Raw genomic sequence first — 15,447 nt, forward strand, 5'->3', positions numbered from 1 at the left:
CAAAATCAATACACAGAAATTACTTGCATTCCCATATACTAACAATGAAAAATAAGAAAGAGAAATTAAGGAATCAATCCCATTCACCATTGCAACAAAAGAATAAAATATCTAGGAATAAACCTACCTAAGGAGACAAAAGAGCTATACACAGAAAATTATAAGACACTGATGAAAGAAATCAAAGATGACATAAACAGATGGAGAGATTTCCACGTTCCTGGGTAGGAAGAATCAATCTTGTGAAAATGACTACAATCTTGTGAAAATGACTATACTACCAAACGCAATCTACAGATTCAATGCAATCCCTATCAAATTACCAATGGCATTTTTCAAAGAACTAGAACAAAATATTTCACAATTCATATGAAAACACAAAAGATCCCAAATAGCCAAAGCAATCTTGAGAAAGAAGAATGGAGCTGGAGGAATCAACCTTCCTGACTTCAGATTATACTACAAAGCTACAGTCATCAAGACAGTATGGTACTGGCACAAGAATGGAAATATAGACCAATGGAACAAAACAGAAAGCCCAGAAATAAACCCATGCACCTGTAAGTACCTTATTTTTTAAAAAGGAGGCAAGAATATACAATGGGGCAAAGACAGCCTCTTCAATAAATGGTGCTGGAAAAACTGGACAGCTACGTGTAAAAGAATGAAATTAGAGCACTTCTAACACCATACACAAAGATAAACTCAAAATGGATTAAAGACCTGAATGTAAGACAAGAAACTATAAAACTCTTAAGAGGAAAACATGAGCAGAACACTTGATGACATAAATCAAAGCAAAATCCTCTATGACCCACCTCCTAGAGTAATGGAAATAAAAACAAAAGTAAACAAGTGAGACCTAATTAAACTTAAAAGCTTTTGCACAACAAAGGAAACTATAAACAAGATAAAAAGACAACTCTCAGAATGGGAGAAAATAATAGCAAATGAAACAACTGACAAAGGATTAATTTTCAAAATATATAAGCAGCTCATACAACTCAATACCAGGAAAACAAACAACCTAATCAAAAAGTAGGGAAAGACCTAAACAGACATTTCTCCAAAGAAGACATACAGATGGTAACAAACACATGAAAAGATGCTCAACATGGCTCATTATTTGAGAAATGCAAATCAAAACTACAATGGGGTATCACCTCACACCAGACAGAATGGCCATCATCAAAAACTCTACAAACAATAAATGCTGGAGAGGGTGTGGAGAAAAGGGAACCCTCTTGCACTGTTGGTGGGAATATAAACTGATACAGTCACTTTGGAAGATGGTATGGAGATTCCTTAAAAAACTAGGAATAAAACCACCATATGATCCAGAAATCCCACTCCTAAGCATATACCCAGAGGAAATCAAAATTTAAAGAGACACAGGTACCCAATGTTCACTGCAGCACTATTTATTATAACTAGAACACAGAGGCAGCCTAGATGTCCATCAACAGATACACAATGGAATATTACTCAGCCATAAAAAGGAATGCATTTGAGTCAGCTCTTATTGGTGGATGAACCTAGAGCCTATTATACAGAGTGAAGTAATTCAGAAATAGAAAGATAAATATCATATAATAACGCATATATGTGGAATCTAGAAAGATGGTACCATTGAATTTATTTGCAAGGCAGCAATGGAGAAACAGACATAGACAACAGATTTATGAACACAGGGAGAGGGGAGGAGAGGGTGAGATGCATGGAGAGAGTAACATGGAAACTTACCTTACCATATGTAAAATAGATAGCCCATGAGAATTTGCTATATGTCTCAGGGAACTCAAATAGGGGCTCTGTATCAACCTAGAGGGGTGGGATGAGGAGGGAGATGGGAGGGAGGTTCAAGAGGGAGGGGATATATGTACACATATGGCTGATTCATGTTGATGTTTGACAGAAAACAATAAAATTCTATAAAGCAACTATCTTTCCATTAAAAAATAAATAAATCTTTAAAAATTGATTAAAATATATGTAACTGATAATCAAAACTTTTTAAATTTGTCCTGCAAGAGACATCATTAATAAAACAAAAAGACAGCGAATGCAGTAATAAAGACCTAGAACAGCCAAAAATAAAAAATAAAACAATAGACAAGCCACAGACTGGGAGAAAAAGTTCACAGCCCACATATATCGGACACATTACTTGTATCCAGAATATATATAAATTTTACAACATAATAAAGAAGAAAACTAACCCAATAATCAAAAGGCAAAAGATCTGAACAAACACTTCACAAAAGATACATGAAATATCAACAAACACAAGAAAAGATGCTCAACATCATTAGTAATCAGGGATAAGCAAATTAAAATGAAAATTAAAACATCAGTATATAGTCTCTTGAATGGTTCAAATTTTAAAAACTGATCACATCAACTGTTGATAAGAACATGAAGCAAGTAAAATCTCACATACTGTTAGTAGTGGAAAATGGTACAACCACTTTAGAAACAAACAGAAAAAAAATCTCCAGATTCCACCAACTAGTCTTCTCATTTTCCCTTCTGCAGGTCTTTGTTCAAACACATCTGAAATACCTATAATTACATAAGTGATTTTTCTATCTTTTTTTTTTTTACTTAACAGTGTATTACAAGTACCCTTGATTTACATAAATTAAATCATTTATATATTCTGTCATCTCGTTTGGTACTGTCCAAAACTACAATTCTTAAAGTCCAGCATTAAGACAGCTTACATTCACTTAGCACAGTGTGGCAGAGCCAACATAGAAGGGAAAGCAATTAGTGAATTATTTTGTTTCAATGATGAAAGTGAAATTTTCTCAGTGAAACGTAGTAAGTTAATCTGCACCTCATCAGAGACATTACCTTCTGGACACAGTCCCAGTGCTTCGTAAGTAATAAGTTCATTGGTAGAAAAGCAATCGTGAAGTTCTATTACGTCAATATCACTTGGTCTCAAGCCAGATTTCTCATAGCACCTTCTGGCAGCTTCTTTACTCATATCAAAACCAACCTAAAACCAAAATCATATATAAATAAATTAAAGGTATCAAAACTGGGACTTTCATGTAAGGATTATAAAAGATTAATATATGTATAACCTTTACAGTTAAGGATTGTCCATAAATGTTGAAATCTCAGTTAATTCTATATTATACAGAAAGTCCAAATAAAATATCCAGGAGAGACAATGGACATACACATTAAATTCTGTACTATAAAGAATAGAATTTTAAATCAGATATATAAAAAGGATTTATAATTCCTCATGCCATATCCAGTGCTGTTACAAAACTCTGTTAAACCACAATATACAGTTATGGTAGATTGAAGAGATTTATCAAGAGACTATTATGATTCACTGAAAAATATGGGTGAATTTCTACATGAAAGTAAATAATCTTCTTTTATCAGCAGAAGATCATGTAGGATTCAAATCATTTTTCCAATATTCATGCTTTTAACACCCTTTAACATGCAAACTCAACTCTTTTCCAAGCAATAAAATTGTGATATAATGGAAAATGTACTGCAATTGGAAAAACCTAAGTTCTACCTCTACCATACCCTATCTTGGGGAACTTATAGAAACATTTTAAAATTCAAAGAATTATTATAAAGTCATTTTATAAACTCTAATGTAAACCATATGCTTACTTACATATATGTGTGTACATAATGCATATTTTTATATGTATATATGTATGTATCTTCAAATATTCAACCTAGAGTTCTGGCTCAGAATTCTCTTTTTTTTTACTTCCTCCATTTTGTACTCAATCTGCAGTCAGAATTTTTAAAGTGCTAAGGGTCAAAAAGTTCCTCAAAACATCCTTGCTTTTTGTGTTTTTTTTTTTTTTAATTCTATAAGACTGGAGTTCTGGGCATATTTAATCATTCCAAAATTTTTTAAAATAGAACACTAGTTAGTTAGAAGTCCATATGTTCTCATAAGTGATTTTCCCTTAGATTCTTAAATGATGGGTTACAATACTAAATTTTCTAGACCAATTGTTTTCAAGTAAATAAACTTTCAGAGCTGATGATATGATGTCACTTTAAACTTTTAAAAAGAAATCCCTCAACTGATTAATAAAACAGAACCTGAGACACACCATTTTAATAACGCTTTTTCCTTCAAATGAGCTTGGCATATCAGTCACCATCTCTTGAGCCAAAATTTCCACAGCTTTGGGTTTCAGGTTATGCTTCTGTACAAATGCTTCACTAGCCAAAATTGCTGCGGCAGCACCATCTGAAGTGGGACTAAGAGGAGGTAAAATGGTTACTGATATCCTGTTCACTTCAATCCTAGGATTTCAGACTAGGAGTTCTTACAATGTGGAAAGACAGGCAGGGAGAGGATGCTTGCTGGTCACTGGACTGTCCTAGTAATACCCGTAGTTAAAAATTACACATGCGTCCCATCTGAAGATTGAACCTCTAGCAAGAATTTAAAGGCTGCCAATCACTGCTTAGACTCTATGGGTCTCTCCCCAAAAGTTCTTATTGCAAAGAATTCCAGGTTTGCCTTTGCAGACACACAAGGTATTTTCTGGTGACTTCTGAGGAGTCCACAATGTTATTTCTAAGCTAATACAATAAAGATTTTACTCTAGGCCTAACTAGCTCCAACTTTGTTCTCTCTCAAATAATCAGTCCTGAAATCCTTTTGAAAAATGAGAAACGATGGAATAGGAGATACCAGAAAATCCATGGTTTGGTTAAGACTTTTGTGATCTGCTTAAGGAAAGTTAAGAAAGCCTTCCTCAGTGATCGGTGCAAAGAAATAGAGGAAAATAATAGAATGGGAAACACTAGAGATCTCTTCAAGAAAATCAGAGATACCAAGGGAACATTTCATGCAAAGATGGGCACAATAAAGGACAGAAATGGTATGGACCTAACAAAAGCAGATAATATTAAGAAGAGGTGGCAAGAATACACAGAAGAACTATACAAAAAAGATCTTCACGACCAAGATAATCACGATGGTGTGGTCACTCACCTAGAGCCAGACATCCCGGAATGTGAAGTCAAGTGGGCCTTAGGAAGCATTACTACGAACAAAACTAGTGGAGGTGATGGAATTCCAACTGAGCTATTTCAATCCTAAAAGATGATGCTGTGAAAGTGCTGCACTCACTATACCAGCAAATTTGGAAAACTCATGAGTGGCCACAGAACTGGAAAAGGACAGTTTTCATTTCAATCCCAAAGAAAGGCAATACCAAAGAATGCCCAAACTACCACACAATTGCACACATCTCACACACTAGCAAAATAATGCTCAAGATTCTCCAAGCCAGGCTTCAGCAATACGTGAACCATGAACTTCCAGATGTTCAAGCTGAATTTAGAAAAGGCAGAGGAACCAGAGATCAAATTGCCAACCTCCGCTGGATCATTGATAAAGCAAGAGTTTCAGAAAAAAACATCTACTTCTGTTTTATTGACTAAGCCAAGCCATTTACTGTGTGGATCACAACAGACTGTGAAAAATTCTTCAAGAAAGGGGAATACCAGACCACCTGACCCGCCTCCTGAGAAATCTGTAAGCAGGTCAAGAAGCAACAGTTAGAACTGGACATGGAACAACACACTGGCTCCAAATTGGAAGGAGTACATCAAGGCTGTATATTGTCATCCTGCTTATTTAATTTATATGCAGAGTACATCATGAGAAACACTAGGCTAGATGAAACACAAGCAGGAATCAAGATTGCCAGGAGAAATATCAATAACCTCAGATATGCAGATGACACCACCCTTATGGCAGAAAGCAAAGAGGAACTAAAGAGCCTCTTGATGAAAGTGAAAGAGGAGAGTGAAAAAGCTGGCTTGAAACTCAACATTCAAAAAACGAGGATCATGGCATCCAGTCCCATCACTTCATGGCAAATAGATGGGGAAACAATGGAAACAGTGACAGACTTTATTTTCTTAGGCTCCAAAATCACTGCAGATGGTGACTACAGCCATGAAATTAAAAGGCACTTGCTTCTTGGAAGAAAAGCTATGACCAACCTAGACAGCAATGATTACAGTGAAGATCGCTCAGTCATGTCTGACTCTTTGCAACCCCATGGACTTAGCCTACCAGACTCCTCTGTCCATGGGATTTTCCAGGCAATAGTACTGGAGTGGATTGCCATTTCCTTCTCCAGGGAACTTCCCAACCCAGGGATCGAACCTGGGTCTCCCACATTGTAGACAGACGCTTAACCGTCTGAGCCACCAGGGAAGTCCACCTAGACAGCATATTAAAAAAAAAGCATATTGCCAACAAATCCATCTAGTCAAAGCTATGGTTTTTCCAATAGTCATGTGCAGATGTGAAAATTGGACTATAAAGGAAGCTGAATGCCGAAGAATTGATGCTTTTGAATTGTGGTGTTGGAGAAGACTCTTGAGAGTCCCTTGGACTGAAAGGAGATAAAACCAGTCAATTGTAAAGGAAATCAGTCCTGAATATTCATTGGAAGGAATGATGCTGAAGCTGAAACTCCAAATACTTTGGCCACCTAATGTGAAGAACTGACTCATTGGAAAAGACCCTGATGCTGGGAAAGATTGAAGGTGGGAGGAGAAGGGGACGACAGAGGATGAGATAGTTGGATGGCATCACCAACTCGATGGAAATGAGTTTTAGTAAGTTCTGGAAGTTGGTGATGGACAGGGAAGCCTGGCGTGCTGCAGTCCACGGGGTTGCAAAGAGTAGGACATGACTGAGCGACTGAACTGAACTGATCTCAAAATAGGCCTTCTCCTTACAGCAGGCTGTGAAAGAAGGTAGCAAATACAAGAAGCTTTCTCTGAGTTGAAAGTGAAAGTGAAAGTCACTCAGTCATGTCCAACTCTTTGGGACCCCATGGACTGTTCAGTCCAAGGAATTCTCCAGGCCAGAATATTGGAGTGGGTAGCCTTTCCCTTCTTCAGGGGATCTTCCCAACCCAGGGATCGAACCCAGGTCTCCCACATTGCAGGCCGATTCTTTACCCGCTGAGCCACAAGGGAAGCCCAAGAATACTGGAGTGGGTAGCCTATCCCTTCTCCAGCAGAACTTCCCGACCCAGGAATTGAACCGGGGTCTCCTGCATTGCATGTGGATTCTTTACTAACTGAGCTATCAGGGAAGCCCTCTCTGAGTTGAGTTGTACTTTAAAAATGGGCAGATCTTTATACTGCAACAGATCAAAACGAACACCACTTGTTCATTTGCATCCCAGCCAGGATCTCCAGGACACATCCAGGTGATTATTAAACACAGGTAGGAGCTATGCAATATTAATTCAGTTTTCTAGGAGACAGATAACATCAAGCAATTTTCAAGATGGGGCTGCTATCATTATTAGAGCTACAATTTTTTTCTTGTTTTACCTTTATTCTTAGTTACTATAATTGAGTAAAATTTCCTACAGTAGAAATATACAACAGAGGAAATGAAATGATCAAGGGAAAAATCTTTGGTTTCCATGGTCCCAAGTTGCATTTAAATGAATAAACACTATTAGAACAGAGTAGGTGGAAGGCATGAGAGAAGGAAGTAAAATATATAATATTCAAAGAGAAAAGACAGCCTGTCTCTAGACAAAAACAGAAAGTAAGGGTGCTCACTCCAGTGTAAGGACTATACTTAGGAGTTCTATACACAGGAGTTCTATAAAAGCACATACAGACATAGATATACCCAGATACAGAGCCTAAGGTTTACCCAAGGGGTGGGAGTCGGGGAGAAGGGATAGTACTTCTATTAAATATTAAAATGTGTTTTTCTTACCAACATTGTAAGACTGTCAAAAAGTCAAAAATTTTTCGAGACGTCATCACTTCATCTAAGCTGTACTCCTTTTGGAACTGGGAATACCTAAATATATAAAATAAATAGTTACAGAATGTGGGGTAGCAATTTCAATTTTTGTTGAAGATGTTCTGGTTTAGAAGTTAAAGAGAGATTAATATGGAAATATTATTTTCAAAAACAAAAGACATGCTTTCATCAACCATTTCTAAATAAGTAATTTGAATTAATTTTTTAAATTCCTAACTCTAAAATACCACATTATATAATAAAAATTGTGTCTAATTTTTGTCCTGGATTTCTGGCATGGAAATTTTGAAACCCTTGGAATTTCCTAAGTAACAGGAGTGTGTTTGTTATGCTAATTAGGTGACTTCCATGGGTCCCCTTGTTAGCTGGTGGATAAGGAAGGGGTGAGGCAAGGGCCTGGTCACCAGAAAGACCACCCATGCCAACACAGGATTTGGACTTTTGAGCCAGTGTGACCCCTAGGCAAAAAAGGGACAGTTAGAGATCAAGTTCAATCAAGTGGCCAAGATTTAATGGAGTATGCCTACATAATGAAACCCCAATGAAAACTCAATGGACATGACTGGGATGGACAGGGAAGCTTGGATTGCTGCAGTCCATGGGGTCACAAAGAATAAGACATGACAGCGACTGAACAACAAATGAAAACTCTGGACACTGAAGCTTGGTGAAGCCCTCTGGTTGGTGAGTACCTCCACATACCAGGACGGTGATGTGCGACACCACAGGAAGAGGGCATGGAAGCTCTGCACTAGGAACCTTTCCAGACCTCACCTTATGTGACTCTTCTTTTGACTGTTCCTCAGTTGTGAAGTGAAGTGAAGTGAAAGTCGTTCGGTCATGTCCAACTCTTTGCGATGCCACGGACTATACAGTCCATGAAATTCTCCAGGCCAGAATACTGGAGTGGGTGGCCTTTCCCTCCTGCAACCCAGGGATCAAACCCAGGTCTTCCTCACTGCAGGCGGATTCTTTACCAGCTGAGCCACGAGGGAAGCCCAAGAATACTGGAGTGGGTAGCTTATCCCTTCTCCAGGGGATCTTCCCGACCCAGGAATCAAATCGGCATCTCCTGCACTGAAGGCGGATTCTTTACCAGCTGAGCTAGCAGGGAAACCCCTTTATGATAATACTCTAATTGTAAGTACATACAGTACTCTTCTTCCCTTCTGGCTTCCCTTGTGGCTCAGCTGGTAAAGAATCTGCCTACAATGTGAGAGACCTGGGTTCAATCCCTGGGTTCCCTTGGGCTTCCCTTGTGGCTCAGTGGGTAAAGAATCCGCCCGCAATGCGGGAGACCTGGGTTTGATCCCTGGGCTGGGAAGATCCCCTGGAGAAGGGAAAGGCTACCCACTATACAGTCCATGGAGTCACAAAGAGTCAAACACGAGTGAGAGACTTTTACTTCACAGTACTTTTCTAGGTTCTGTGAGTCATTCTACTGAAATTACCAAACATGAGAGGATCATGGGAATCCCTGAATTAATAGTCACTTGGTTAAAAGGGCAGGTGGCCTGGGGGCCCTGCTCAGACTGCCATCTAACATGAAGGCAGTCTTGTGAAGCCTTAATTCATGTGTGTGTATTAACTCCAAGTGGTTAGTATCAGAATTAAATTGCAATACATCCAGCTGGTGTCAGACCAGTTGGAAAATTATAAAAACACTAGTTCCTTAAAAGTAAAACTAAATGACTTGCAATTCAGCCAACTTTTGTGGTAATGACATTATACAACTACATTTAATAAAGGCTAACAGAGTTCCTAAATAAATGTACAGAGTCTTTAATAAAATGTCTACATTTTTTAAAACACATTTCCTTTTTTGATCACTGCAAAGAAGAAACTCATTTTTACCCTGTTTGGTGCATCTAACAATATAATAAAATGGTTTCAGAAATTGCTCTGGCAAAAACAAATAGACACAGTAGGGGAGTTTCCAAAAGCAAAATCCAACTGTTGTGAAAGTTAACAAGCAATTCCAGTGTTTAGAAACAAAGCCCATGTAACTCAGATCTGCACACTACTATCTATACCTTTGCTTCTAAAGTCAACTTTGTCCATCACCAACTTTTAAAAAAGGACTTTATTTAACCCAGATCCTGTACTAGATGATGGGGATATGGACACAGCCCCTATTCTCAAGGAACTTAGTCTGAACCCACAGCAATAAAAACACCATTCTAGTATGATAAATGCCATGATAGAAATGTTATACAAGGTGCCATGGGAGCAACAGGATATGCATCAAACCCAGATACCAAAAGGGCTTCCTTTCCAAGGCTGCAAATAAGAGGAAGTGGAAGACAGAGAATTCCTGGCAAAAAGGTCAGTACCCGGGGCAGGAGACATGAACAGGATCAGATCATGAAAGTCCAGTATATAGCGTTTCCATTTGATACTGAAAACAATGAAGAACTTATAAAGGAGATTAAGCTGGGGAGTGACATGACCAGATTTGTATTTCAATAAGAAGGCTGTGTAATAGAAAGAGACAGTTAAAAGACATTACCAAAAGCAGGTAAATCAATGAAGAGATTAGGGCAATAACTAAGGCAAGAAATGACAAGGGTTTAAAATAGGAAATTAGTAGTGAAAGATGAAGTGAACCAATGAATTCAAGAGATAGTAAAGAGACAGAATCACTAGGATTCCATTCATCCTTGCTGCTGCTGCTGCTGCTGCTAAGTTGCTTCAGTCGTGTCCGACTCTGTGCGACCCCAGGGTCGGCAGCCCACGAGGCTCCCCCGTCCCTGGGATTCTCCAGGCAACCATTCATCCCTGCTCATCTGCATTTCATATGGGACAGTGAGGAAGAAGGGAAAGCCAAGGATGACTTCTAGTTTTCTACCTTAAATCACTGGATATATGTTGATGTGATTCACCAAGAGGAAAAATGCTGAAGGAAAAACACTGTGGAGGGGAAATGGGAAATTCTGCATGGACATGTTGACTCTGAGGCACCTATGGGACATCTAAGTGAAGACAACTAGGAGAGAATTATAGACACAGGTCTGAAGGCTCAAGTGGCAGAAGCTACCCCTAATCCTATTATTTACTGATCACAGATTCTCACTGCCTTTAGGTGTTCTTATAATTTGTGAGGAAGCACTCGAGAATAATTCTTAGCCTTCTTAGAAATACATTACAAGGTATTTCTAATGACTTATTAGCAAACACAGAATTATCTTTCTTCACTAGCCAAGCAAAATCTAGTATAAGAAGTTAGCAACTTAAATAGAAGGCTATTCTTGGGCTGTTTCAATGAGTTCTAAATGAAGAAGCTGAAATTCAGAGATAATATTGGCCTATTCAACAGAATTGAGGACTTATAATACATAGCAGAGGATCCATGAGGACATGGAACTTATCCTTCTTGCTCACTGCTATATCACTAGCAGCTTAATGAGTGTCTTACATATAGCAAGCTACTGAATACATATTAGCTGAGTGAATGAAATTCCTTTAGAAGAATGCTGTAATGAGTGGATAAATGAGTGCCTGGTTAGGCAAGGAATTAAGTAAAAGAAAGACTTGGAATGGAGAAGGCGATGGCACTCCACTCCAGTACTGTTACCTGGAAAATCCCATGGACGGAGGAGCCTGGTGGGCTGTAGTCCATGGGGTCGCTAAGAGTCGGACACGACTGAGCAACTTCACTTTCACTTTTCACTTTCATGCATTGGAGAAGGCAATGGCAACCCACTCCAGTGTTCTTGCCTGGAGAATCCCAGGGACGGGGGAGCCTGGTGGGCTGCTGTCTATGGGGTCACACAGAGTCGGACACGACTGAAGTGACTTAGCAGCAGCAGTAGCAGCAAGACTTAGAAGCTTTGCTTCTCTGGGGAAAGTCCAGAGCTGAGCTTTGGAGCCTCAAAGCCAGGAACTACAGTACCGTCAATTCCTCAATATGTTGGTACAGTTCCTTACCTGTTTTGGGAAGTGACAAGGACTTTTAATGGTTCTCCAGATTCTGAGGACAAAGAAGTCAATTCTAGATCATATTTATGAGCTTAAGACAGCTCATCCTAACTGCTTTTCAGTAACAGCAAAGTTTGTTGAGCATATACTATGTTCCAATACCCTAATGGGTACAAAAGATACAAAAAAGATACAGAGATATAATCTCTGCTCAAGAACCATCATCATCAGAGAAAAAGATTTATAAATAAGATACAGTGTGATATGTTATAATAGAGGTATACAGATGGTACAATGAAGCTTATAAGAAAAAATAATTATGACCAGGAAGTTCTAAGAAAGTATTAGGAGAAGCAATGATACTTAGAATGGGACTTGATGAATAAGTAGATATTCATCAAACAAAAGAAAGACAGAAAGACATTCCAGGGAGAGCTAACACATAACTAAAAACACAGAAATAAGCACTACATAGTACACTTAGGAAATACCAAGTTATCTGGTGAAGGGAGAGATTGAGAATAATCAGGGAAGAAGGAAATAAGACCAATAAAGTAGAATGGGGCCAAATTATAACAGGCTTGTTATCTTAAATGAAGGAATTTCCATTTTATTAGATAAGCAAGGGAAGTAACCAAAGCTTCCACAATACCCTTTATTTCACAAAATACCCTTAGATTTAGGGCATGGGATTGGATATTATTTGTTAGTTAGGTATGCCTTGAATTCAAACATCAATTTAAAATCAGAAGAATGAGAAGAACATGAATGAGAAGTAGCATGAAGTATTAGACATAGGTGGTAATGATCCACTGTGATATAAAATCTCCCTTATCATAGTTTTATGTTTATTAAACATGGTAAAATTTAATAGTTCAGAAACAATTTACCGAGCACCTATTATGTTCCAGACTCTGCACTAAACATTAAGAACATAAAGATAAGAGATGACTCTTGTTCTCAAGAAGTTTATAGTCCAGAAGGAAAAATATAAACATTGTTTTGCCTCTATTTAGGATGATACTGAACAAGGTGCCTAATTTCAGTAAGCCTCATTTTCATCATCTATAAAATAAAAATAAAAACAACTACCTTATAGGGTCCTTGAGAGGATTAAATGAAAATATACATAAAAGTACGCAGCACAGTGACACAGAGTTGGCATTTAATAAAATTAGCCACTATTCTTTTATTGCCTAGTGGCATTGCTTTTGTAGAGACTCCAGTGGTATGGCACTAATTCAATTCCCAATGAACCTATTTTATTTAGGAACCTTTAAGTATATTGCCATGAGCCACACATTTCACTAGGTATTAGGGATTCAAAGATTAATTATCAGTAATACATATAATGTAATTTTACTTCAGACTATATTTTACTATACAAATCACAATATTATTCTACCAGAGTAAGAGTTAATGAAACTAACATGATTAAAACACAAATAATGTAATATAAAGTCATTAAAACCACCAACACATGTTTTACAAACATTCTAATTGATCAAAACAAACTAGGAAACGTTTTAAAGAATGTTCTAAAATGGGGCCTGGTTATTTCCAATTAAAATTATTGTAATAAATTCCATTTACTAGGGTTGGAACCAATGACAAATTACATCTTTTAACATAAGCCATTCACATTCTTTCTTAAAAGAGCCACTAAACTCAAATGGCATCCCAAATACTAAACAACAACAACAAAAATATAAACAGACCAAAATCTAAATTGAAAAGTAGTCAAAAGTTTACTTGGGCACAAGCTTTTCCTAAGGAAAAAAGTTTAAAGTTATTAATAACATCTTTGAGTTCTTGCATTTGCTTTTCAACTATAAAGCTGCATATTACATAAGCGAATAACCCAGATTTTCACTACTTCTCGTCTCTGAAATACTTACGGGTTATTAACTGAATGTTTATGATTTTTCCATCCAATTTTTGCAAAGTGTTCAAGTGTTGTTCCTGTAGAGAAAGCAAACTTCTATTAGCAAGTTAATGTCTTCCTGCTGCTTATTAACAAATGTTGCAATGGAACTCAGTATCCTGCCAAATATTTCCACATGTTCCCATGCGCAGATATTAGTATTGAAAACTTCAACACTGACCCTTCAGATACACATTTCTTTATAATTAAATGGGTATATTTAATGGATTGAATCAACTAATAATCATATGATACGAAAATAGTTCAAACTGGCCTATTCTACTTCATACAACTAGGGTCTAGTTTCAAAAACCAGAAAATACAGCTTAGGGCCGCAATGGTTCTAAGGCAGGAAAGCGCTGCCAGCAATTCTTCAAGAAGTTCAATCCCAATGCCAAAAGATCCCAATCCCCTGGACAAAGTGAATTTTACAATTCATAACTTCCAGGGCCTGATCTTCTTTTTCCTTATAATAAGGCAGGAGGGCCTACAGAAAAGTTACAGTCTAATGAAAAAGTGTGTGCTTTTCAAATTAACAGAAAGTTTAGAGATTGCTATGAGAAAACAAAAGCAAGCATGCTACTGAAGCATGATCTGCAAAAATCTTTTTTACTATTTTTAAGGAGACGAAAGAATAAAATAGATTTTGAATCCTCCATTGGAGCAGAAAGACCAAGGAAGGAAAAAGTCCACTGACTGGAGTTGATAATATTATGTTCATAGACAGCATGATAACGTGGAGAGTTCCCATTTCTGTTTTCTCTCTATCAAAGAGGGTAATCCTCAGAGCAGAAATGACACATATAATTAAGCGAATATTCTCTCAATTCTAATAAAAATGGAAGAAGGCAGAGACCACACTGGTTATTTCATACCAGTAACACTAGTGAGTGCTCCAGAAACAGATGGTATGGGTTCACTAAGAACAAGCCATATCAATTATTAATAATATCTTTTTCATATTGGCTAGTAGATCAAATGAAACATAGCATCTAGATAAAAAAGACAAAATCTTTTTTTTAATAACTGAAGTTTCTTTTTTAGTATTTATTTTACTTTTCGCTTATCTGGCTGTGCCAGGTCTTAGTTGCAGCATGTGGGATCTTTCAGTTGCAGCATGCAGGATCTAGTTCCCTGAACAGGGATTGAACCCAGGCCCCCCAGCATTGGGAACATGAAGTCTTAGCCAGGTGGACCACCAGGGAAGTCCCAACAATGGACAAATCTTTAAGATCATCTTTTGGGACAAGATAAGGAAATACTATAAAGTGAGCTTTGTTTCCTTTTGGTTTTCAGGGGTTTGGGGGTGTTATTAAAAATATACAGGTTCTTCTGTCAAGTTTATGTAACACGTGCTTAAATAAAGTTAAACTAATTTATGGCAAAACATTCAGAGCCTTTACCATTGCATGTGTATTATGACTGTCCAAAAGGGAGTTAAAGTATGAAGCATTTTCCAACTTAACTGACCACATCATAAGAGGATTTAAAGAGCCAACAGAACACAGAATCGCTGATCAACGAAAGGCACTGATCAATGCAGTAACTTAGAGAAAAGTCTCTACTACTAATCTCTAACTTCAGCCATGCTCTGGGTAATATTTCTAAAAATTGGATTAGAAAATTAAAGTTATGCTCATCAAATCTGAAACTGGGATAGACTGCTACAATGTTGGATTCAAATAGACTTCGAAGAGATTTATCAATGAGATGGCTCAGAATATAATTAATTAAATGCCCAGTTCTATTCTTGAATACCCAAAACTGCCTAAGAAAAGGAGCA

The 15,447-nt window shown here is 37.5% G+C and overlaps 1 protein-coding gene across 5 annotated transcripts in view; it reads right to left on the reverse strand.

The window, feature by feature from the left end:
* The window catches only part of SCP2 (sterol carrier protein 2), a 201,899-nt gene that overhangs the window by 146,119 nt on the left and 40,333 nt on the right, over positions 1 to 15,447 (reverse strand). For all 5 annotated transcript variants that reach the window (XM_044945007.1, XM_006063802.4, XM_025288718.3 and 2 more), the window contains 4 exons: positions 13,639 to 13,702; positions 7,772 to 7,858; positions 4,107 to 4,257; positions 2,857 to 3,004 (listed from right to left, as the gene is read on the reverse strand). In XM_044945007.1, the coding sequence (XP_044800942.1) occupies positions 2,857 to 3,004; positions 4,107 to 4,257; positions 7,772 to 7,858; positions 13,639 to 13,702 (450 nt within the window). The remainder of the gene's footprint in view (positions 1 to 2,856; positions 3,005 to 4,106; positions 4,258 to 7,771; positions 7,859 to 13,638; positions 13,703 to 15,447) is intronic.

Source organism: Bubalus bubalis, chromosome 6 (assembly GCF_019923935.1).
Source record: "Bubalus bubalis isolate 160015118507 breed Murrah chromosome 6, NDDB_SH_1, whole genome shotgun sequence".
Taxonomy (NCBI): domain Eukaryota; kingdom Metazoa; phylum Chordata; class Mammalia; order Artiodactyla; family Bovidae; genus Bubalus; species Bubalus bubalis.